The 26,928-nt window shown below is 37.8% G+C and overlaps 1 protein-coding gene across 1 annotated transcript in view; it reads left to right on the forward strand.

Annotated features, from left to right (window-relative positions):
- NEK10 (NIMA related kinase 10) overlaps positions 1-26,928 on the forward strand; it is a 319,052-nt gene that overhangs the window by 64,396 nt on the left and 227,728 nt on the right. The window contains 14 exon segments of the mRNA XM_082637719.1: positions 812-879; positions 2,480-2,559; positions 3,944-4,030; positions 6,683-6,907; positions 9,742-9,881; positions 10,527-10,588; positions 12,033-12,110; positions 14,198-14,262; positions 15,581-15,683; positions 15,776-15,904; positions 16,411-16,548; positions 19,492-19,537; positions 21,526-21,647; positions 21,786-21,888. Of these exon segments, the coding sequence (XP_082493845.1) occupies positions 812-879; positions 2,480-2,559; positions 3,944-4,030; positions 6,683-6,907; positions 9,742-9,881; positions 10,527-10,588; positions 12,033-12,110; positions 14,198-14,262; positions 15,581-15,683; positions 15,776-15,904; positions 16,411-16,548; positions 19,492-19,537; positions 21,526-21,647; positions 21,786-21,888 (1,446 nt within the window).

Here is a 26,928-nt window from a genome sequence, read left to right on the forward strand (position 1 = left end):
CCTTGAAAAACCTGATTTCATGTTTTAAAAGATTTTCATTGAGCACAAGCTTAGTTTATTTAGTGCAAGAGACACTTCCTTCCATAAAAGCAAATTTTGGTAAAAATATTTTTTGCCTCCTTCGATTTCTATTAAAATGTCAGAGACTATTCATTTTTCATCTATAAAATTGGGGTAATAACAATACCCATTTCCAAAGCTTCTCTTTTTGGAAGCTCTTCCCAGCCCACCTTCCGTGCTCTCTGGATTTGATGAGTGTGCACTTCTGCTCTCTGGATTTGATGAGTGTGCGCACTCCTGCTCTCGTGCGAGTGAGCCCACATTCTTTGTGTGCACAGGGCAGGACCTTAATTCTCAGTTCCAGGGAGAGAGGAATCTGTGGTGAGCCTCAGGCACCAGGAAGTTTCTGTGAGGCCAGCCGTTACCCTCCACTGAGGAACCTTGCTAAGTCCATCACATGAAATCTTTATGGGGACGATCTTTGAAGAATAGGTTTCACTTTGAACTTGTAATGATATTAAGGAACTCATTCAACTTTAAGTGGAAGGGAAGATTTAATTTTCTTGCTATCTCCAAATTTTATTATTATAATAGTAATATATAATAAATACTAGTTGGGCTTGAAACGTGATTCTTGAAGTAAAAAAAAAATCAACCCTGTCCCTCCTCCCTCCATTGTCCTTTTTGTGTGGCCTGTGTTCCCATTTGTCCTTCCTTTGCTTGCCCATCAGTACTTGAGACCTGAGGCTCTATGAGCACTGACCCCCTTTAAGCTTCAAATCCCTCGTTGAGATATTCCATTCTTTTATAGATATTTTTCAAAAACTTGCTGCTGTCAAAGACCAAAGAGAATGGGTCACCACAAGCAGAGCCCACAAGGTGAGTGGTCCCAGAAGGAGTTCCTGCTTCAGCTTCATTTGGTGGTGGTTCACATGCTAGAGTCCAGAGCCCTTGTGGTCAAGCCACGTGTAATTATTATTCTCAAGCCTGCTAACTTAGCCTAAAATTGCCAATCTCTGCTAACCCGCCTAAGGAGTAAATATAGAAACAGCAAATAAAGGTTTTCTGAAACTTTTTTCTTTTTTCTATGTCATTTAATTCTTTATTGCTTAATCAACTAAGTTTATTGCTTAATTTAAATGTTGCTTGTAAAAACTTGACTATATATAAACTGACCCTAGGTGTGTGTTTACAAATAAATAAATAAATACATATATATGTATGTATACATATAAATACATTCCATTTGGCACATGAGGTTATATTAGTTTGAACCATGTGAAATTACCCTGGTGTGTAGGTCAATTTCATATGGTTTAACTTCATAATAAGATGGTTTAGTATTATAAGTCTATGGGTCAAATACATATTTCAAGTTGAATGAATGCAGGTTTAATCAAAACAGACTACATTTATATTTACAGCAAAACTATTTAGCTGGTAGCTGCCTAGAGCCAGGTTTCAATAATTTGTTGAGTTTTTATATCCCAGGAAGCCACTTCCCAGCATATATTAGAGCAAAGTTGCCTAAAATGTGTTAACACATGCTGCTCATTTTATGGGGGGGGGTGATTCTTAGTGATAATACAGGTCAACATTTTTTATTTCAATAGCTATATATTTCACTGATATCATTTAGAATTTGAAGAACATTTTTGAGTAGCATTAAGGTGTTAAGGGTGGACATGACAAAAATTGTGAAATGATATATCAGTGACTGGATTTCGGGAAACATTATGTTAGAAGACATAAAGGAAACAGTGGGAAAAGAAAAAGAGGAAGGGATCTGAGAAACAAAAATAATAATAGCTCCATAGAAAATGCATGAGATCATAAAGGGGAAAAACCTACATAATAGAAACCCAAAATCAGCCTAGTAGTTGTTATACAGGTCACAGCTCTGGTCTGAAGTATGTTTGGGTATGTGCTTTGGGGGACCCTGAGTTCTAAAAATGTAGAGGGAAAATATGTAAATTTGTAGTAATGGGAATCCTGAGAAGGTGACTGATAAGATATAGATGACTCCCAACTCAGTGATGTTACTCAGAAATTTGAGAGGCAAATGGATTGTCTGGTAGTGTTAACATATCTTGCTTAGTTTGGGGAAAAAAGACAGTCTTCAACATTTTGTTGAAAAAGTACTTTCATAATTTGGAAAGTGCCTGCCACAATGCCAATGCCCAACTCAGAATGAGTGCTCAGTGACTGGTCGCTACCAGAAGAAGACAGAGAACAGACAGCGTGGGCACCTGGAAGTAGAGGGCCATGTATCTTGGTCCCTTTGCTTCCTGTCCTGGGCAAGGAATGCTTACAAGGAACTCGTCTGAAGAGGGGGTGGATGCCTGCCCCTTAAGAACTGGGGATCGTGAATGTTTAACAAATTTTGAGGTTAAGCCTCTATGATCTTTAGAAGGAAACATACTGTTCAAGAAGCTTGTAGTACTTACATAATTAAACCTTATTTTACTTCATTTTTCAGACATTAGTAAGTTTACTCAGTGCCCGAGATACTAATGTTCTGTTGGGTGCCCTTCTGGCTCTGGCTAGTTTAGCTGAAAGGTGAGTGTATTTTAATAAGTTCTGCTGCTTTAGCAACTCAGATGGAAGAAATTCAAAATAGATCAGTTTCTCTATTTATTTTGTCATCTACTTAGTTAAAATTTGTGAAAAATAAACGTGAAGTACCATAACTATACTGAAGAGGATCCGGGATGGAAAAGCATCATTTGGAATTTAAGTTGGAGCAGCAAAGCAGTTTAAAAATTTCTTTTTTTTTTCCTGACTAGAAATATTTACCTAGTCTTTTCATCCAACCCTCACTTACTTCTACTTTCAAATTTACACAATATGTCTTGGACAGTTGAATCTCCCTGACTTGTCTTCTTCATTCTCTACCCTATATATATTTTAACATTTTCAAACATTTTTGCCCTTTAAGAAATTCTAGATAACCCCTATAGATGTTATGATTATTTTAAATATGTTTTTATACCAGTAAGTGGATCACTGCTTTTTTGTTTTTTAGGTTTTTTTCCAACTTAATTGAGGACTAATGGACAAATATAATTTTATATATTTAAAGTGTACAACATAATGATTTGATACACATATATACTGTGGAATGATTACCAAGATCAAGATAATTAATACATCCATCACCTCTCATAGTTAACTCTTTTTTTTTGGTTTTGTGATGAGAACATGTAAGATCTCTCAGCAACTTTCAAGTGCACGACCCCATATTATTAACTGTAGTTGCCGTGCTGCACATTGGATCCTTAGTGCTCACTCTTCTTATAATTGAAAGTTTGTACCTTTTAACCTACATCTCCCTGTTTCCCCCTACTTCCAGCCCCTAGTAAACACCCTCCATTCTATTCTGTTTCTATGTAGTCGGTTTTGTTTGTTTATTTTAGATTCCACATATAAGTGATACCGTATGGTAGTTGCCTTTCTCTGTTTGGCTTATTTCATTTAACAGATTGTTCTCTAGGTTCATCCATATTGTCACAAATGACAGGATTCTTTATGGCTGAACAATATTCAATTATGTATATATAATTATATTCAATTATAACTATATATAAATATTCAATTATATATATAAATATGTATATCACATTTTCTTTATCCACTTCATCTATCAAAGGACATGTAGGTCATTTCTATATCTTAGCTATTGTGAGTAATGCTGATCATTGCTTTTTTGTGAACAGCATATGATTCCCTTTCTCCAAAGGGAATCATGTTATCATCATACTGTTATTAAACATATTTAAATTTATGACATATAATACTTACTGAATGTTGGAGTTTAATGTAGCCCTGCCCCATAGAGCTACATTTTGTTTCTCCTCCTGGGATAATATGAGGGCTAAGATATTAAATACGTGGATATGGTAAAATACATTTTTCATAGTTACTAATACTTTTCAATTTGTAGTCCAGAATGTAGGGAGAAAATAAGTGAACTCAACATTGTAGAAAATCTGCTGATGATTTTACATGAATATGACTTGCTTTCCAAAAGGTAGGATTGCTAACAGGGGAAAGTGACAGTGTCTGACATTTAATGAAAATGATTATTATTATTTTACTTATGTTATTTACATTGTTAGCTGAATATCATGAGTCAACTTGGCATTTATCTTCTATATAAGTTTATATAAAGTAACCAGTAGCAAAGAGATATATCGATTTATCTTTGGTCCTGCTTTACTTCTAGAACTGGTCATAGATTTGAAATATGTAAATCTCATGATTACATCTTTAATATTTTTTTATTACATTTATTTACATCCTGTCTCCTTAAGGAAAGAAACTCTGAGGTGACTCTACTTTCAGTAATTTCAGATTGTGTGTTGAATAAATGATTAGATTCCTAAAATCTATTTTGCTTAAGGCAAAATAAGATAACTACTTATTAAGTAAACATTAAGATAGCTACTTATTAAGTAAACATTAAGATAGCTACTGACTTATTTCACGACCAAAACAGAATCTAGAGTAAAATGAACTCATTTCACTTGAACTACCTATTGCCCTAAAAACTTACTGTATCCAGATATTTATTAGGTTACCTGCATCATATGATATTTAATTGAATAAGTCATAATTTTCTAAAGAGGTAAAATAGTTAACAGAAATCCCAAGCAATAAAACACTGACATTTAACTCATAGTAAATCCCTTGAATTCTTCGTCTAAGCCAATTTAACCCTCTTTTACAAACTATACTTAGACTTGGTTGTCTGAATTGATTCACCCAATAGCCTCTGCACAGGTGTTGGAAAACCAAAGATGAATAAGATATGGTTGCATGGTGTAGGAGAGGGGCAGACACACAAATCATCAGTTTCACCACAGCATTGTAGGTGGTGTGGTTAGTGGATGCACAGGATGGATACCCTGGGGGCATGGAACAGCACCTCCAATCAGAGCGAGGGGTCATGCCAAGTCTCCTAAAAGAAGGAGCAGCTGTCTAGGCAGAGGAAGAGAGCAAGTGAAAACAGAATATGCTCCCACCTGGAGGCCTGCAGTGGTGTGTGAGAGAGGAGTGTGCATGAGTGGGAGCAGCTACAGCAGAGTGCAGGAGGGAGCGTGCCAGAAAACTAGTTAGATAGTTGGTGATAAGTTAGAAATAGAGCTAATTTTGGCCAGGCCTTCTACATGCCAGGCCCTGTTCTAAGCACTTTTGTGTTTTAACTTGTTTGATCTGCAATTCTCTTTCCATATTTTATAGATGAGATACCTTCAGCAAGGTCATGATGGGCTCTTTGTGCCTATAGTGTGGTTTTTATCATGAACATTATGGAGACTCACAGATTTTAATCATGATCAGATTGATTTTGTGGGGACAGTTATTCTGATTGCACTGTGTGGGGTGTGGAATTTAGCCACACAATGAGATCCACTTAGAACAAGGAGGGAATGTTTGGTGTAGAAAGTTTGAGAAGGTGAAGAGTACTGTTTACCAAAGAACATATGTCAGAGCATAAAAGTTTGGGAGGGAGAGGAGCCATGGAAAATTAGCTCAGGGAAAGGAATTGTGAAGCAGGATAAGAATGGGAATATTGGAGAGGAGGGTGACAGAGAAGCTTATATCTGGAGCATAATCGAGGCTCACAAGGATGGAGGGGCAGTGGGTTTAGCTAGCTGCAGGACGCACAGAAGAATTAACCCCAGTGCTTGCCCAGGAAACGGGACACCAAAGGCTCTCCACTGGTTGGAGAAGAAGGGAGTGTCTTGGAGGATTCCCAGTCTTTGGCTTGGAAATTGAAAAGACTGTGGTGTCCTGAGTCCAGATCGGGGACATAAGTGGAAGGGCTGATTTGGGGAGGAGGATAATGACTGAGTTTAAAAACAGTGGGGTGAGCGCCTGTGGAACAGTTAAGTGACTGCTGGAAACTCTATAGGTTGGGAGTGTTGCTTGGGCTGAGATCACAGTGCCAGGGTAGAGGGAGTATTTGAAGCCATAGGAATAAATAACACCATCCAGGAAGAGTGTTCAGAGTGTGAGCCTGGAGGATTCAGGACAGCTCTATGAAATGTCTATAATCATAACGTTACAGAGCTTAGTTTAACCTTATGTCTTATGCCATCATTATCTTTATTTTACTCTCCAGATATTCACTTCGCATTTAATTTCCCTGGATCATAGTGTTTTTGCCATCAGGTATTAATGTCTTATTTTTGCAATCACATAGTAAGTTTCTGAAGACTAGGATAAAGCTTTTATATTTCTTTTGTCTTGAGCATAATGCAGGTCCCATTGTATGTACTTGATGCCTATTTGCTCGTTAGTAGGTTTTTAGCCAGACCAATGGGGATACCATGAGGATATGACTTAGATAGTGGTCCAGAAACTATGACCTGCAGGCTAAATTTGGCTCCCTGCTTGTTTTTGTGAATAAAGATTTATTGGCACACAGCCACGCCCGCTGGTTTTTGTGTGCTGTCTGTGGCTGCTTTTGCATATGTTGGCATGGCTGGGTAGTCATGACAGAGACTGTATGGCCCATAGAGCTGCAAACACTTGGCTGTGATCCAGCCCTCTACAGAGAACATGTGCTGACTGTGACATAGAGCCTGTTAGCGCGACCGTCCGTGCGTGTCGGCAGCTCTGTGTGAATCAAGTCAAGCCACCACTGAGCTGAGTCTCCCCTCCCGCCCATCCCTCGCAGGCTGGCGGCTGAGCTGCTGCGCCTGCTCTGTGCCGAGCGCCAGGTGAGAGAGCAGGTGAAGCTCTACGAGGGGGTCCCCATCCTCCTCAGCTTGCTGCACTCAGACCACCTACAGCTGCTGTGGAGCGTCGTCTGGATCCTGGTTCAGATTTGTGAGGACCCTGAGACCTGTGTGGAAATTCGCATTTGGGGAGGCATAAAGCATCTTCTTCATATTTTACGAGGGTGAGTCAGAGCAGGCTTTGGCCTGCTTCACTCTGGCTGTTGAAGGCTGGGGTCTCAGCTGTTCGAGGGCAGGGTGGGCATGTGCTCAGCTGGCTCCCTCCCATTCTTTGGTCATTCATGTTCTACAGAGTCATTTTTACTTGTTGCACACAGGCTTTAAATCAATGTCAGGAGCGTTCATCTTTTCAGCTCCTTGGGGCCCTGACATATTTATCTTTGAATCACCAGCCTGCATTAAAGGAACGGATGTATGATCCTTAGTTAAAATAGGAGGAAATATGGTTATTCAAATGATTCCATGTTACTGACCCAGGTCCAGTTGCTCCTCTTTTCTCTCTAATCTCCGTGGCAGTGCTCTGAGGTGGGTTAACACCTTGTTGTCTCTCTTTTAAAAGTAGAATCTGGGGCTTCCCTGGTGGCGCAGTGGTTTAGAGTCCGCCTGCCAATGCAGGGGACGCGGGTTCGTGCCCCGGTCCAGGAAGATCCCGCATGCCATGGAGCGGCTGGGCCTGCGAGCTATGGCCGCTGAGCCTGCACGTCCGGAGCCTGTGCTCCGCAATGGGAGAGGCCACAACAGTGAGAGGCCCATGTACCGCAAAAAAAAAAAAAAAAAAAAAAAAAAAAAGAATCTGGTGGCACTCAAAGCCATGAATCTGGGGAAGGAATGGCTTGTTAAAATAGTTTCAAACTGAAATTCTCGAATTATGTTGCAAAAACTATAACAATAACAAAAAATAGTAGATATGGTATGTATTACATGTATTGAAGCATTGAATAACAATATTACTGGTATCACCAATGGGAAGGATCTATTACCTAAAATTATTATAGAGCATAATTCATCCCCCTAGGTGCTGAATCAAAATTGAAAAGGTTTATATCTGCCTGGAAAAAGATCACATTTATCTGTAGTATGTAAATAAAGTTCATTCTAATAAAAGCAGAGTAACATCAATTTTAATATGACTTGTTATCAAATCAATATTATTCAGACTTTGTGCTTGTTGTGCCTGATAACTTGATATTGTGGAGCTATGTGTCATCAGCTCCATTCTCTGAAGGAACTTTCCAAAGCATAAGAACAGACTAGAGATATGAGTAGTGGCTTTGTTAACAATTTCTATCATTACCAAAACCAAGGAAATAATGTGTAGACTGTTGACAATCTACTTGCTTTTATGAATATCACATAAAAATCTCAAGTACTTTAAAGTATAAATTATAAATCTTTCATTAGTATTGTGGCATAATGAGCTAACCCCACAGTCAAAGTAATTATGATTGCAAAGGTGTTTTTCCACTTGAGTTTATAGGATGATGACGATGATGGTGGTGGTTATTTTTGGTCTATCATACGTATTACAGTGGCTGTGGGTAGCCCTCGTGGAGGGCAGCTATTTTCTTGATGATAAAATTAAATTATATAATAGTTAAACAATACCTCAAGGGCAAAACCTGCCTTTTGACCACATAGAACTGAGTTTAATATAAGGTACTAGTTTTCCTCTTTTGCTCAAGCCATAACCATTCTTGATAGAAAAGAGTTCTTTCACATCTAAAGAGTAATTTTCCCAGTCCACTCCTATGGTACAATGTTATAAATCTCTTCCCTGGGAAGAAGATGTATGTCAATACTTATTCTATGTTAAATATGGCTCAGTGCTCTGGGAGAATTTATTACCCCAGCTGGGTAAACAATATCCTTTCAGAGCTGGGCTGCCTGGAGCTGGTACAAGGGGTGAGGTTGCCAGGTTGTCTGCTGGCTTGAGTATGAACAGGCTCTGTTGTCAAGGTGGTTTTTAGGAAATCTGCCCATTCACCTGCAGTCCCAAACTCAAAGGCAGTTACTAAAAGGTTACATACTCTTGATCAGGTAGAGAGATCCCTAAAATTCAAGTTTTAACATAATTAAAGATCATTGACTGTGAATACTCCATTACCTTCCCTATGCTCCCCAAAAGAAGGGCAGAGGGCCCAGATGACACAGGAGGGAGGTCGGGGAGACTCCATCCACCTTATGTTTGGGCATATAGAAATCTACATAGAGCTGCTGCCATAAAAGTAAATGCATGAAAAAACATAGCAACCATGTAAAACAGAAGGGAACGAAGCAGATAAAGACAGACGAATGATCTATTGTGGAAGATGTTGCACTAAGTAAACAGAAAAATGCTTTATTTTATCAAAGACATTAAACAGAACATGAAGTTTATGAAATTAGATTAAAGGTGAGATGATAGGATAGTAAAAAGGAGAACAGAATGATTGTGAAGCTGGGAAAGAAGACGAGGACTGAACAACATGCAGAGACTGCGTACCAGAAAGAACGTGGAGTTAGTGAAAGGAAGGGCACGCTTGAAAACTTACACATGATGCAGAGGAGGAAGACAGGGAATAAGAGCAACGTAAAATGAAGGATATGGCCTGCAGAAGATGGGTTTTCAACACGTGGATAATTGATATCCCTAAGGTAGAGAATAAAACGAAAGGAAATTTTGGAAAGCCTCAATGATCTAATAGAAGAGAACTTGACTAAAATAAAAGAAGATTGGAATTTAATGGAAAAAGACGAAACTCAGAATGATGAAGACTGAGATGTATTCAAGTAAATGGCAGAAGAATAGAGTTCAAAACAAAGGCAGCCATGTGAAAAATAGAGAGATGACTCCTACCTCACACTTCACACAAAAATCATGTCTGAGTGGATTGGAAGGTCACACAGGAGAAAACTTTATGACCTGGGGGAGGCAAAGATTTATAAAACGGGTATCAGAAAGCACTGACCATGAACTACCATTGATAAATTGGTCTGTGCATTAACTTTTCTTTTTCAGGGACAGAAATTTAGTTTCTGATCGTTCCTCCATTGGAAGCCTGTCTAGTGCCAATGTGGCAGGCCGAATCCAGCAGCTTCATTTGTCAGAAAATTTAAGCCCTCGGGAAATACAAGAAAATACATTCTCTCTTCAAGCAGGTATTTATATCATATTATTATGTTTTATTATTTGATACTGTTTAACCTTGTATTATTCTATTATAAAATTATAATGATAATATTAATTAGGCCCAATTTATAACTTAAAGAATGTGAAGTTAAATCCATGTGGATGCCTGAAACTTCTTGGTACCAGTGTTGGACTTGCAGGTTAAAGACACCCCAAACTTTCCTCTGCTTGCCAAGTTCTGTGGCCTAACCTGTTAGCCCTCTAAAGTAGTTCATACTCGGATTATAAGGGTTAATTTGGATAATATGTTTAAAGTACACACTATTTATCTGACCATTGTCCATGTACACTGAGCACGTGCTCCACACCGGGCACATGTTGGGTATGGGGCTGACGGTGCCTGCCCCCCATCCCCACTCCATGCACAGGGGGGTGCATTAGGGGTGCCCCACAGGCTGCCGTGGGGTGTGCATGCATGTGAGCTACATGAAGAGGAGAGGTACCAGCCAGCACAACTCAGGTGCCTTTCTCCCAGAGACGTGCCAGAAGGAAAATTAGGGTTTTCTGAGGGATGGCTCTGCCAACAAAATTCTCTGAGGCAGGGAGCGAGAGTGCTGATGTGCAAGTGCCGCCATGGCCACGACAGACGCGGCATTTTGTGGTTTTCGTTGCAGCCTGCTGTGCAGCCCTCGCGGAACTGGTGCTTGACGACACCAACGCCCACCAGGTGGTTCAGGTGAGAGGGTGGGGTGCCAGGACCTGTCACGATGGAGGGAGCCCACCTCAGGTGACACCTGTATCCTGGAACATGGCTTAAAAATATTGTAATGTGTCTTAGTTAACATGTAGAATTCCATTTTATATTCTTGTCCTTCCTCTTTTAACTCAGCTTAAAAAGAACTGCCATGTAGGTAATTGATGGTGTTTATTCCCTATATTATGTGCAGTCTACTTCATTTTCTTTATCTTTTTTTTAAAGCTATGCTGAATTGTTTTAATTTAATTGTTTTAATTCCTATGGCACATAGGACACCATGAGTTAAGGATAGCAGTCACTTTAAGAGGACACGAAGTTATTCAGCTAGAGGTGATTGAAACACACCAAACAAAATATTTATTGCCAGGAAACTGATTTCACAAAGCACACAAAGCATAGTTCATTAACCAATTCACTACATATACAGTCATATGTGTGTGTGTGTGAATAAACACATTTGTATACAACCCTTGTATGTGTTTCTATTATAAAAGTTATTTCCTGCTTGTTGAAGTTTACAGAAAAAACTTTTTTTTGCTCAATACATCAACTTAAAAATACATAAATTCATAAAGTTAGTAAAGGATCAGGTCAGCAGTGATCAGAGTCCCTGGGGAAGCTCAGCAGGTCAGGGTGGCTGCTGAGGCAGGGGGAGGCTCAGTCCTGTTATCATTGCTTGCTGTCTTGGCCTCTGGAAAAATATTTAGCCTAAGTTTTGACTTTGTCATGTATAAAACAAGGAAATTACAGACTAATTCACAGAACAGCTATGAAGACTAAATGTAGTAAGGCAGGTAAAGGTATTCACAGTCATAATATAAGTGCCCACATAGAGTAGAGTTCAGTAAATTATGTATTTAATAGATAATAAAAAAAGTAGCAATAAGGTAATACTTTTTATTCATTCCACCATGTCTGTATTTGTATTAGAATAAGGCTAGAAAGATGTTAACAGTTTATACAAATAACTTTCATTTTTTAAAATCTATTATTTTTCTCTTATTTTTCTATTTTCTTTTCTATACTAGTTTATCTACATGTATTATTTAATTAACAAAAAATAAAGGGAGAAATATTTCATAATTAGGTATTTAAAATGCAAAATATAAAGACATTTGGATCCCTTTACTCTGCCCCTTTTTTTGCCCCCTACTCTTTGTTTTTAAAGTATTTAAATCACTTTTAATTGATATACTTTGCTATTTATAATCTTTAACGACAGTTAAGATTTTACGATGTGGTTATAGTCTTTGATGTTTAAAAGTATTACACTGACATTTTTAGTATTGTCCTGTAATATTTACTCCTGATTCCAATATTATACTAACATTTCTTCTTTAATATTGTTCCTTCCTTCTTTATGCTGTGTATCTCCATGGCATTGTTGCTGGTCACTGATAACATGGCATTTTTATTCTTCCAGGAAAATGGTGTATATACAATAGCAAAATTAATTTTACGAAATAAACAAAAGAATGCAGCAAAAACTAATCTATTACAGGTAATAAACATATCCATTATTCTTTAATATCAAGTTACTGGAATCTGGGGAAATTTTGGTAATATAATCTATGAATTTTAGAATTTTTAGGTTAGCACGGGTCCCCTGTACTGACCGAGAGGGAAAAATATCTGGTGAGGGAGGCTGGCATGGAAACAAATGCTGTTAAAACAATGTAGAAGGCTTAACAGTAGTTTCTCTGTAGGGAATTGGGTGATTTTATTTAGATATTTCTTTGCTTATCTATAAGTTCTATGTTTTAAAAACATTGCTTGTGTATCAGAAAATAATACTAAGGGGAAAATTATGTGCCATCTTTAAGCGTGGACCACAGTGAGTAGCATTTCACCTTTACAAAGGCAAACCTGTAAAATGGATCTTGATGGATGAGATGGTGCTGGTCAGGTGAGTAAAGGGATAGAAGTGGGCACCCATGATCTGCTCCAGGGCGGACGGGCATCCGCACAGAGAGAAGAGCGTGGACAAAGCACGGGAGCCTGGCAGCTTAGAGTGCGCTTAGGCTGCTCAGTGGGGTGGGTGTGGGGTGTGGGGCAGAGGGAGTGCCTTAGGACAGCGGTCCCCAACCTTTTTGGCACCAGAGACTGGTTTTATGGAAGACACGTTTTCCATGGACGGGGACGGGCGTGGGGGCAGAATTCAGGCAGTAATGTGAGCGATGGGGAGTGATGGGGAGCGGCAGATGAAGCTTTGCTCGCTTACCTGCTGCTCACCTTCTGCTGTGCGACCCAGTTCCTAACAGGCCACGGACCGGTACCGGTCCATGGTCCAGGCGTTGGGGACCCCTGCCTTAGGAGATGAGGCCTGGAAGGTAAGAAGGGGCCACATTATGCAGGGTCCTATGTGCTTTTTTGAAGAGTGGACACCAGGGGGCAAGTGTCCCCAAAGACACTGGCATGATAAAATCAATTTAAAGTAAGCCTTTGTAGTAGCTGCAACTTATCTTTGTTTCAAGTTGTTAGAACAGGAATTAAAAAACAATGTTTGCCTTCAATCTGATTTAAGAGCTTTCAGCCAGAATGATGGTCAAACCTAGCACAGAATATTTGGTGATATCTATGGGCTGGCAGGCAGAGATTTTGGAGAGCTACCACTGAGAACACACAGGTGTGGGACTTACTTCTCTAGTAGAGCACTGATGCATGACACTGTGCTGGAACATGGTAAAGTACACTCCCTCCTGCACATGCATTCTGTTAAGCCAGTACAGGCTTTTAAAGAATATGTATGGAAATTCTTTCGAGGCACATGCATGTTCCTCACTTCTCGCAGTCTCCACTGCTTTCTCACCAGTCTCCTTCATGTGGTCTTGTTATCTGCCTGGCTTCTCCAGACAGTTTTGTTTGTGACCCTTCTATATTCAGATCACTAATTTCATGAAATGATTCCAGATTCGAATTCAGCAGACCCTGGTCACCCCAGTGGTGGCCTATTGTACAGATACAGCTGCAAGCCTGGGGCTCTCTCTTTTTTCTCAGCACTGCAAAACGTCCAGTGTTTATTTTTCTTTGTTAAAGTCTCACAGGCCTCTTTCTGAGTGTTCTCAGGAGTTACTATAGATGGTTCTATCTGGGGAATGCTTTAGACCTTACTCAAGAGACCAATTTGTCAAGTTTGAGTCCAGTGTGCCTGTGGCTATTTTTATATGTCATTATTTCTAGTGTCTATTTTCTCAGAGAAACTATATAAATATTGAGGCGTACATAGCAGGCTAGAAAGAAAATAAACCTTGAGCTCCTGGAAATCTTGGGACATTTGGTTTTCTCGGTGTAGGAGTTTTATTTCTTGTCTCTCTGCTCCTTCTGTACTTTCTAGAAAGGAACTAATGACAGCCACTGAGTGAAACAAGGCCCAGATCCCTAGCCTTCAACAACGCAAATGCTTTTTAAACATGAGAACTGGCCCAGGTGTTGATGTTGTCTGTTTTCAGTTACAAGCTGTGGCTCCCACAGAGACCAGCCACACTCACCAAAAAGCCACGTTAATGTTCACTTCATGATCATGCTATCCTGAAAATGTTTTACTTTGTTCAGCTACCATTTGAGAATCACATATCCTTTTATTTCCAGTGTTATGCGTTCAGAGCCTTGAGGTTTCTCTTCAGTATGGAAAGAAACAGACCACTCTTTAAAAGGTATGAGCTTAGAGAAATTTAAGTGATCAGTGATCATTAGAGTCAACTGTTTTCATGTACCTGATTTAGATACAAACAGTAAGAGAAGAAAGAGTCAGTATGCAAAACATGTGTCTTCAGATTTCTTAAAATCCACAGATAATACTGAGCAGCCCTAGTGATATCTTAACACTGAAAATTCACAAAATCATGAGGAAAGCACATGAATCACATCAACACAACTCTTTTAATTACATGTAACTGCTATGGTTTTTAGTTTTTCTCTCTTTTTAAAGACATTAACATTTTTAATGGATGAAATAAAAATATCTGCTTGTTTTTGCCCATTCAGAAATGTCCAAAGTTGATCTAGTCATTTCCTTTTAATCAATAGAAAAGAAAGTATTTGTCTGGATGTCCTTAACAGGATAGGAACCCATTTGAAGGGGAGGAGGCTGGATGTTCCTGGATCAGAAGGTTGTGTGGTGAGCATGACAGAAAAACCACTGCCTTGGGAAGCAGGCAGACCTACATGTGTGGTCTGCGTGCCATAGAGGTGGCAGGTTAGCCAAATCGTAGGCCCAAGTTCTTACTAGAATTTTATTGATAAGGCAAAATGGAAATAAAATCTTGAGTTCATATAACATCTTTTGTTTGGAAGAATGGGGCATTTTATGTTTTTATTTTATTTCTATATAACAGTTGAATTTACGGGAAGAAAAGGAAGTATTTGTTATTCATTATAAACTTTCATTTCAAGGCCCTAAATCATCCACATCAGTGGACTTAAAGATTTTAATAAACCTAAACCCTTGAAGCCAGTAGCTTGGAAATGATGCATAAATCTCTTCATTTTTTTAATTCACCTGTATTTTAATTTTATTTTCATGAGGACTAAATCAAATGGTATTTGTGAAAGTGCTCTGTGCTCAATGAACACCCAATAAACATTCATTCCTAGTATGTTTAATACTACACCCCCAAATGTCTTACAAATAAGATTTTTGTAAAATCTGTATCATATCTTATTGCAGCAAAAAACATATAACCTGACATCTACCCTCTTAAATTTTTGTGTGCAGTACAGTGTTATTAACTATAAGCACAGTGTCATACAGTAGATCTCTGGAACTTTCCTTTCCAACTGTTTTTCCTTACCTCTTAAGAACTGTGTCTCTAGTTTATTTTCGTGAGATAAGTTGGTGAGTATTATTTTCTCCCATTTGTTGGCAGTGTATTTAATGTAATTAACCTATAAGTGAGCCAGGTCCAAAAGGGAAGGAACGGGCCAGAGTTTCCAACTCCTATAGGAAGCATGTGTGTGTATTTTTCTCTGTAGACTTTTCCCCACCGACCTGTTTGAGATCTTCATTGACATAGGACATTATGTTCGTGATATCAGTGCTTATGAAGAATTAGTATCAAAGTTGAATTTATTAGTGGTAAGTCTTGAGCTTTAAATATTTTGTCAGGCTGCTATGCAGTTAGGATGCATTTATCATAACAACCCATTTCCTTTTCATTTTTTGGTTAGGAGGATGAACTGAAGCAAATTGCTGAAAATATTGAAAGCATTAATCAGAATAAAGCTCCTTCGAAATATATAGGCAACTATGCAGTTTCGGATCATCTTGGAAGTGGAGCTTTTGGCTGTGTTTACAAGGTGACCTTGCCCTTGAACAACATTTCCGATGTTCCCAAACAAACTGCATGTCTCCCTGCACACCCACACACAAGTGAATTGGAGCCCTTGTCAGTGAACAAATAGATATAAAAATTAGAATGATTGTTTCTGTACAACAGATAGCTGCACTGATGTTGTCTTACCTTAGCTCTCAGCTCTAGAAATTGGTCACTGACCTTTGAAGACAAAAGCTGTCACTAATCTCTCACACAAATAGTCAAAATGGCTTGTCCCAATGCATGACACATTCTCCAAGTTCACACCAGTGTTTCTGTATTTACCCAGTAAAATCCTATGAAATATTGCAGACTGATCCAGGATATACCAATTTTTTTGAGGTGAGCTTAGTGTAAATACAAATTTACTTTTTAAAGATATATGACTTATTTAGATGACTTGGCTTAATCATGTGACCTTATTAATCTAATCACTTTCTTCCCCTCTCTACTCCCAAACCATTTTTTTTTTTGTCTCCTTTATTTTAGGTTAGAAAGTGTAGTGGTCAAAATCTTTTAGCAATGAAAGAAGTCAATTTACATAACCCAGCATTTGGAAAGGATAAAAAAGATCGAGACAGCAGTGTAAGGAATATTGTTTCTGAATTAACCATAATTAAAGAGCAGGTAAATGCTTTTGTTTATGAAGACGGTTTCTTAAATAAATGTCATCAAAAAAAGTAAAATTCATGTGCTGTTCTTGTCCATGCTATGTAAGAACTGGTTCTGTTTAATATAATTGGCATCGAGGTGATATCAAATCACCAGGTTTTCTCCTAAGGCTTGACATTGAACCATAGACATAACTATATCAGGGCCAGGGATGCAGAATAATTGAGTTCACAGCACAGAGAGTATTATATAGGAGAAAGCATATTCGTTTCCTTCTTATTATATTGTAGAATATTTGGTTACTTTGTTACATGCATAAAAGTATGACTAAGACTTCCCTGACTTTTGTCAAATGGAACCAAGTTGTTAACATTCCTCAAATATGGCTTATGTAATCTAAAATGTGAATTTTCAAGATGGGTTTTTATTTATTGACATGAACAAAACATTCTAACATAATGTTCACAACTCATGTATCATTATGAAGGTTTGTTTCAGGAGAAAGAATAAACATGTCAGAGAGAAATGGGAATTCTTTTTGTGATCAAAGAACACATTGGTTTCTTTTTCAACTTTATTTATTTATACATTCATTATGAATACTGTCTATAACTCCTGGAGAGACCTATCAGTTCATGGCTCTTTGTTTTCAAAGAGTTAAATTTGCATAGCATCTGTGCTGGGACATAAAGAACCATAAATACGATGATCTTTATTCATTGAAATCTCTAGTTCCACTCCAATTTATAATTTACAGTAAATATCATTAATAGGTTGTTTTATAGTTGACTTTTATGTACAAATAGATTAGATTTTGTAAAGTTAGTGTTTGCTCATATTCCAACACTCTAGCTTTAGGCAGTGTGCTCTTTCATAGCACAAGGCTAGAGCATGGCTTTTGCCCTAGGCTGGTCTAGTATCTTCATTTGAACCAAAATCTGGATGTAGTCCTGGCCAGTGAGCTAGGTCTAGGATATGGTTCTATTGCTTACCTAGTTCCATATTGTTTAAAATCTGCTGGCCATTTGCTAGTTGATGAGGTAGACTATTGGTTTTAGTATATTTTCTAAGAAAAGAAAGTGTCAGGATGGGGCCATATAAGAGGCCTCTGCTTGAACTTTGAGGGAACTCAAAATTGTAGAACTGTGCTTGCACCATGGGCTTAAACCAAGGAAAGGACAGTAAATTGAGGTCAAAAAGGAGGAGGTAATGGCAGACAGAAGTGAGGGAAATGGGACTAGAAAGGGAGAGTGTATTTGTTAATATTAAGACTAAGCTGCAGTAACAAAGAAGCCCCAAAGTGTGTGGGCTTGAAGGAGAGGTCTCACCGTGCAATGGGTTTTGTCTTCCTGTCAGTCCAGGGTGTGGTGCTCTGCTCCATGAGGTCACACAGGGATGCCCACTCTTTCTCTCCCGTTGCACCTGACAAGGCACATTTATATCTGCTGGTGCACCCGGTGTTTTGGGTTCAGACACAGGATTCCCCTCACACTCCACTGGGGAGAACTGAGTGATGAGCCCCTTGAGGCTGCGAGAGAGGCTGAGAGGTGTGATCTGTGGTGGGGAAGCACGTCCTGCTACAAGTCGATGGATTGGAGGAGTGTGAGAGCAGATTTTTGGTGGACAACCAGTGGACTCTCCTTCAAAAGAAGGCAAGAAGAAAGGCCAGAAAGAGATGCAAGCCATTTATGATGTACCAGTGACTATTCTGAGATAAAACAAATTTCAGTTTACTTAGAAACTCAAATTGTAAATAAACAACCACAAAAATTTAGTATTCTTGTAGAAAATTATTATGTTATTAAAAAAATAAAATTTCCATGTTACATTCTGAGGTAAACTATGCCAAAGAGAAATTGTTGCTCTCTTTGGTGCCTGGACACTTTTTGTTGAGGTATAATTGACATATGACTGCATATTAGTTTCAGGTGTACAACATGGTGATTCAGTATTTGTATGTATTGTGACATGATCACCATAGTAAGTCCAGTTAACATTTACCACATGTAGTTACACATTTTTTCCTTGTGATAAGAACTTTTAGATGGCAACGAAGACCTTATTCAGGACCACTGCAATAGAAGTCAAACTATTAGAGTAGAGGAGAGAGATTGAACTCAACTCTGAACACAACAGGGATGGCTGGGGATTTACAACCAAAAGGCAGGGCTAGGGGAGTCAAAGAATGGAAAGTTACTAAGAGGAATTTGGTTAGTTATCAGGTTGGGGGAAGAAAAACTTGATTCGATAACAAAGATGGGGGGATGAAGAACTTGATTGGATATCCAGAAGGCAGAGATGCTCACTAAACTGGCTTAGCAAGATTCTTGCTGAAACCAGGCAGGCCAAGGAGGAGGCCTGGTCCAGAGAAGGACTCTGAGGAGCCTGACTTAAGTTTGTTCAAGGAGGGAGTCCTTGGCAATTATTATTATTATTTTAATGGAGTTAATAACTCTTAGATTATTTCAGTTTCAAACTAATAATTTTGGAGAGCATAGAAAGACACTAGTCGTGTAAATAGACACAGTGTATATAAACATTTAAGTGGCAGGGGGAGGTTAAGAGCATAGGTATATGTGTTCAAAATTAATTGCTTCACTTCAGTTTTCTCCTCTATGCAATCTGTGTGTGATGTTGGAATAGGAAGTGTTAAATGAATTCTTAAGATAGCTTCCAGTTCTACAGTCCTCTAGTTTAATTAGGTGATAAAGCACAATCAGTTTTCAATTCTATTTGGTAAGGCTATATGGGAGATTGCTATTTTCAGAACAGTTTTGTGAGCAGCAAATAAAAAGAATCCTGAAAAATTAGATGATACCTTAAAATGCTTTGTTTTATAAATAAATATAAATATGATGATTTCTTTGTTGTTTTCAAGTATGAAATCCAACTAAATTGTCTATGAAATCAAGTTTATATTTTGAAGTAGTATAATGTTTGTTATTTATTTTCTTATAGCTTTTTCATCCCAATGTTGTACGCTATTACAAAACATTTCTGGAAAGTAAGTGTGAGTTTCCATGATATTTCTAATAATGTATCTATGTTAGTTACATATTTTTATTTTAGAATGTTACAAAATAAGCTTAGTCAACTATCTTCTCTACCTTTTTTGTTGTCTATATGACAGTGGATGACATTGTGCATCACTTTCTTGATCAGTGAAACACTGATAATCAATGATCAAAAGATACTTATAAAATTCTTAGATCCCTATATGTAAGACTGCATGAACAAACCAAAATAATAATTATTGCTATTTTCATATACAAAAAGCCCATAGTAGTATCAGGAGAAAAGAAAACTAAAGGTTGGTAGCTTCTTTAAGAGAAAATGACATTTTTTTTTGTCATCTTTAAGAAAAAATGACATTTTCCACCCCCCAAATAAATTGGGTCTAGGTTTTTTGAGATTTCTTTTTCTTCAAGTTCAGGTAATTGCCACAAGATGGCAATGGAGCCCTGACTGATTCTGCGTCATCATTGGGATGATGGAATATAGAATCAAATCTTGAGGTGAAACCAAACTCAGTCACTTGTTTTAAAAAAATAGGACATTTGACTGAAGTAATATACTTATTAATAGACCTTATGTGCTTCACCTGTGAAATTTCAAAATAACTCTCCTTTAAAGGGGCTTCCTTGCTGCCTCTTTGTCAGTGCTATTGTTATGCAAACCTGTTGTGTACTTTGGCATGTTATGATTTTACCCATCTCCCTTCCTCTGGTTGACTCAGAGGAACTCAGTGCTGAAACTCTTCAGTAAATCCTGCCCCCTTGGCCATTTGTTCTTGATATTAGAATAATTTCCCATAATTTAGTGCATATCCCATCATAAAGAGATCTAGACTAGCTTCTGACTTGTACTGAAGTGACACAACTTGTCTTAATTTAAAAACAAAATAACCTGACTTCTTCCAAAAAGAATTGGCAGTGGCTTAAAAATACATAAGATAAAATAAATTAAGAAATCATGATAAAAGGAAATAAAAGGTGAGAAAATTAATGTTAGAGGCAAGATTAGTACATACAGTAAATATTTCTTGGGATTATGAAGAATTGGAAACAATATATATGTCAATCTTTAGGAGAATGATTAAATAAATTATGATACATCTGTATTGTGGAATACAATGTAACCAACAGAAAGAATGGCGTGGGTCTGTGTGTACTGACGAACATATAAGAATGTTGAATGAAAAAAGTATAAGTTGCAGAATATGTATAGTGTGGCTTCATTTTTGTAAATGTTGTATATATACATATTTTACATACATCCAAAACATTACAAAAGATACATGTCACATACTGTTGTTAATAGTTACATATTGACTTTGGAGGAGAAAGTAGAATTTACTTCTGTTTCTTGGTATCCAAAGCAAAGAGACAAACTCAGTCAGTTATGTGAGGTTCCTGGGATCCATGAGCTGAAAGCTGGAGAAGGCCAGCTTTCTCAGCTCTTGAGCTGGCATCACAGAAATTTCCATCATGGATGGTATATCCAGTGGGGTCATTGCTAAACCACGGTATGATTTCATTGTAAAATACTGTAAGGTAAATCTACGAGACTGAAGAACAGTGCAATTTAATGTCTGAATGTCTGGCTTGATTTAAGGGTAAATTTTAGACCATTGAGAGGAAAGCTGGGTTTACCTGTTCTTCAGGGAATCCTCCATGACTTGGGATCATTTACTTGCTCTCTTTGGTGCCTCTCAACCCTTCCACATCCTGGTGTACATAGAAAATGAGAAAATTTGCCAGCGTAAACTTATGCTAGGAGGTTGCCTGTAGCTGAAAGAGACTGTTGCTGGCCTCCAGTTGTCCCCAAGACCCCCTCACCCCCAGCCCCTCCAGAGCTGATTGGGTCCCTGTCTCTAACTCTTTTGTGTTGTGCCTTGAACACCCATTGGGAAACTTGGATTCTAATTCATAAGTTTTTTCAAAATGTCTATATTGAATTTATTTCTATTACATTTTCTTGTTTTTTATATAGCTGATAGGTTGTACATAGTTATGGAGCTTATAGAAGGGGCCCCTCTTGGAGAACATTTCAGTTCTTTGAAGGAAAAACAACATCATTTTGCTGAAGAGAGACTATGGAAAATATTTATACAGGTATCTTTTATCTTCATTAACTTTTTCTATGAAACAGTAAAGTTCTGAGCTGATTTCCTAGAGTTGTAGTGATCATGAGTGGCTGTCTATCTGTATATATCGGGGAAATAACATTTGTTTGTTCTTTGCTGTTTGAAGCTGTGCCTAGCTCTTCGGTACTTACACAAGGAGAAGAGGATCATCCATAGAGACCTGATGCCAAACAACATTATGTTGGGGGATAAGGACAGAGTAACAGTTAGTAAGTATAAAAATCTGAAAATTTTCAACTTGAGAGTCTCAATATTATTCTAGGGCAGAGTTGTTAGATAGAACTTTCTGCACTGAATGGCATGTTCTCTGTCTGCACTGTCTGGTATGGCAGCCACTGGCCACATGTGGCTATCAGGCACTTGAAACGTGTCTGATAGCCTATGTGCTTGAGGATATGAATTTTAAATTCTATCAAATTTTAGTTAATTTAAATATCCCTATGTGACTAGTGGATACTGTATTGGACAGTGACTAGTGTAGTTCTTGATGACTGAGTTGTATTTTGCCTGTATGAGGGAATAAAATACTCTTAGGTTGCTTGGGCATTTAATTCCTAAATCAATGGTTTCTAGGTTTTTTTTTCCTTTCTGTAGAACACTTCGTCAACAAAGCCTTTTAGAACCACCACATGAGCACATTGTTGAACTATTTTAATATAGTCTGTGACATATGGGTGACAAATGTACATATCAAGGGCTGTAAAAAATCCAGGCATTTGTATACTTCAACATTTTCACTTTTTATCACAATATTTTCAACTGTAGCAGGTAAGTTGTCTAATTCTTAATCATAACTTAAAATGAACTTTTTAGCTTAGAGAGATATGTTAGCTTTCTCCTGCCCTCTTCACTCACGAACACTTAAGTTACTCCCATGGACTATTAATGGTTTGCCAACTGTAAGTAGGGAGACATCTCTAAATCAGTGGTCTGCAAATATTTGTGATCATGAAATTCCATTAGTAAATTCTTTTGATAATACACTGCCAGTATATCAATATATATGCTTATTTATGAATTCTGTACACATATCACTGTATAATTATTCTATAGTACATACAGTCAACAGAAATAAAATATAAAGGGGTACATTAAAATTCAAAATAGGGGTGTTGATTTTTTCACCCCACCCCCACCCCCCAGTGGATTGCCTTAGGCACCCAGCTTTGGAGGCCACTGCCCTAAATTTTATTGATGTGAAAGACATTTGACAACATTTTTTTTTTTTTTTTTTTTTTTTTGCTGTACGCGGGCCTCTCACTGCTGTGGCCTCTCCCGTTGCGGAGCACAGGCTCCGGACACACAGGCTCCGCGGCCATGGCTCGCGGGCCCAGCCGCTCCGCGGCACGTGGGATCCTCCGGGATCGGGGCACGAACCCGTGTCCCCTGCATCGGCAGGCGGACTCTCAACCACTGCGCCACCAGGGAAGCCCCATTTGACAACATTTTAAAGCTAAGTTTCTTAGTTTTGGAAGAATCTGATTCCTCATGAAGGCAATTCCAAACGTACACATTTACCCATAACCACATCCTCAGTAACAACGATTAGATTCACTGTCCAGATTTTTTAGAGTAGAACATGTTATATCAGTTTAAAAAATAAAAAATATCCTAAAACAGAATTTTTATTGATAACCTTCAATGCAAAGTTACTTGGAAATATTTCAAGCCAGTGCTTTGTGAAATGTGAGATGAGACCAAATAATTGTGACTCTTCATCTCAGATACACATTTGCTTAATCATTAGAAGTTAATCATAAGCTTTTTACTTTTTTTACTTTTTATAAATTACACTTGTATTTCCTTAAGAATATTTACTATTTATATGCTTGTAGATATTTTAATTTATAAGTTAATAAGGATTATTATAAATTGTGTGTTTGAATTTCATAGCAAACAGTATATATACTTTTAAATAGTATTAAATAGATTTGTTTAATAGTTTAATAGATCTGTTTAATCCTTCTAAGATGACTACTCAGGTCATATTTTCTGAGTAATAGCCAACCCCGCATTCCATTTTCTTACTAAGATTAGCTGCAGTCATTTCCTTTGGTTACATTTAAATACATTGAGATTAATCTTTTATTGTAGTAGCCTGATTTATGTTCTTTCTAAACTTATTTTAATATTTATTTTCTTTAACCAGTAGCACACATAAAAATGGTTTACAAAATAAAATAGTGCTAAAAATCTTATAAAGAAAAGCCTGCCTCTTTGCAACCCCCAGTTCCATTTCCCTAAAACAACCACTTTTCAGTCTTTTTAGTTCTTTCTTCTGGTATCTGGCTTTCCATTGTGATAGTTGAAGATTCAGTTTTCTTATTTTTTTCTTCATCCCCATCTGCCATTCTGCAATACAGTTATAGCACAATTTGGGGTTAAATCAGCATTCAATATTTACATTATTACTACTGTGTAATTATTGTTCAATGTTGATTACCTCTCCTTCCTTATAGACCTTTTGTTTTTTCTAGAGTTAATAATTGCCTTCTTGTTTATTTTCCTAGTTTTCTGTGTACCTTTTATTTCTTCTTCCCAAATCTTCTAAAAGGATTATAAAAGCCCTCTGTGTACCATTTCCACATGGTCAAACATGACAGTTACTCTCAGTTTTCTTTTTCCTGGACACCCATTTCCTATACCTCTTTGCTGTAAGGTAGACTGGGTTTGACTTTAGGTCTGCTGCACAGCCACTGTCCTGGAACTTTCGTGCTCCTTTTTTTTTTTTAATTTGGCCACACTGTGTGCCTTGTGGGATCTCAGTTCCCTGACCAGGGATTGAACCTGTGCTACAGCAGTGAAAGCACAAAATCCTAACCACTAGACCACCAGGGAATTCCCATGCTCCTTTTCTGATCAGAGTCTCTATTTCCTACATCCTGTCTCTTTCTCTTTCTTTTTAAACTCCTCTATTTTGCCAAAGTGTATCTTCTAGTACTTTCCTAAGAAAGAGTGCTTTGGAAGTTATAATTTTTACTTTAAAACATTTTTTTCTTATTTAGAAATTTTTGAGGTATAAGTGATATATAACATTATATTAGTTTCAGTTGAACAACATAATGATTTGATATTTGTATACACTGGAGCCTGCAGGCAGTTGGGTGGAGCTGGGTCTTGGTGTCTAGATGGAGACCTCTGGGAGAGCTCATGTTAATTAATATTCCCTGGGGCTGGGAATTCTCTGGTGGTCCAGTGTCCTGGACTCCCACCCCAGAGGCTCAGGCCTGACCCATGGCCAGGGAACCAAGACCCCACAGGGCAAGTGGAGCAGAAAAAAAAAAAAAAAAAAGGAAAAGGAAACAAACAAAACACAAGACAAATGATAAAAACAGACAAAGAAAAAAAAAAAAAGAAAGAAAACTAAAAACAAGAGAACAACCAAACAAAACAACCCCAAAGTGAAAATGAACAATAAAAACAAAACTAGCAAAAACAAAAGCAGAAAGCAAACTAAAAAAAAAGCAAAGAAAACATAAAACACAAAAAAATGATCAAAAATGTTTATATCTAAAACAAAACAAAGAACAAAAACAAGAAAAAACCACAAAATAACAAAAAGTAAAGTAAAAGTAGAAAAGTAAAAAATATATTAAAAAATGTTTATAAAGAAAAGAAAAAATAAATTAAAACAATAACAACAACAGAACAAAACAAAAAATAACAGTAATAATAATATTTTCCTGGGGCCTCAGCTATTAGTGTCCTTACCCCCACCATGAGCCACAGCCAACCCCACCTCCCCAGGAGGCCTTCCAATACCTCTAGGTAGGTCTCTGGACCCCCTATGGGCACTGTGGGGCCAGCTCAGCCTCTGACTTGGCCGAATCCTATGTGTACTTGCCCCCAAAGTCCACAGCTACTAGAGCTAGACTGGTCTCAGTTGTGGGAGCACTCGTTGTCCCTTAGATATTCCAGAGACACAGGGTTTACCAAGCTGATCACGGGGATTTAATCCACAGCTTGTGCAGCTGCACAGAGAGATTTCCATTCCTCTTCCTTAGTCGCACCGCCCCAGGGGCTCAGCTTTGGTTTTGGCCTCACCTCTGCATGTGGGCTGCCCTCAGGCATCTGTTCCCTGCCCAGGCAAGAGAGAATGAAAGCAGCAGCTGATTGGAGCACACTTACTCACTCAGGCCAGGGAGGAATAAGGCTGCCACAACTGGAGTGTGTGAGAAGTGCCTCTGTTGTTTTTTTTGGGGGGGGTTATTTGTTTGGTTTTTACCGTCCACATATAAGTGAGATTATGCAGTATGTCTTTGACTTATTTCACTTAGTATAATGCCTTCACGGTCCATCCATGTTACTGCAAATGGCAAGATTTCATTCTTTTTTATGGCTGAATCATATATGTATGTATGTATGTATGTGTATACATGTATATATATGTATGTGTATAATGCATATGTATGTATGAATAAATATATGTAGATATAGATACATATATACACATACATTTCACATTTTCTTTATTCACGCATTTATGATAGCTCTTAGGTTGCTTCCATATCTTGGCTATTTTAAATAATGCTGCAATTAACTCTTTTCAAATTAATGTTTTTGTTTTCTCTGGATAAATACCCAGAAGTAGAATTGCTAAATCATATGATAGTTTTATTTTTAATATTTTTAGGAACCTCCATACTGTTTTCCAAGGTGGTTGCACCAATTTACATTCCTATCAACAGTGTACAAGGGTTCCCTTTTCTTCACATCCTCACCAATGCTTGGTTTTTTTTGTTTTGTTTTGTTTTTTGCCTTTTTGATGATAGCCATTCTAACAGGTGTGAAGTGATATATCTCATGTGGTTGTGATTCATATTTCCTTGATGATTAGGAATATTGAACATCTTATGTACCTGTTGGCCATCATATGTCTTCTTTGGGAAAATATCTATTCAGATCTGCCCATTTTTCAATCAGACTGTTTTTGGGATTTTTTTGTTTTTGCTACAGAGTTGTATGAGTTCTTTGTATATTTTCAACATTGACCCTGTATTGGATGTGATCTGCAAATCTTTTCTCCCATTCAGTAGCTTGCCTTTTTATTTTGTTAATGGTTTTCTTTCATGTGCTTTTTAGTTTGATGAAGTCCCACTTGTGTATTTTTGCTTTAGTTGCTTTGCTTTGGGTGCCAATTCTAAAAATCATTGCCAAGATCCATTTCAAGAAGCCTACGTTTTCTTCTAGGAGTTTTATGGTTTTGGGTCTTACATTCAAGTCTTTAATCCATTTTGACTTAATTTTTG

Source organism: Mesoplodon mirus, assembly GCF_964341445.2.
Source record: "Mesoplodon mirus genome assembly, chromosome: 12".
In the NCBI taxonomy this organism is placed as follows: domain Eukaryota; kingdom Metazoa; phylum Chordata; class Mammalia; order Artiodactyla; family Ziphiidae; genus Mesoplodon; species Mesoplodon mirus.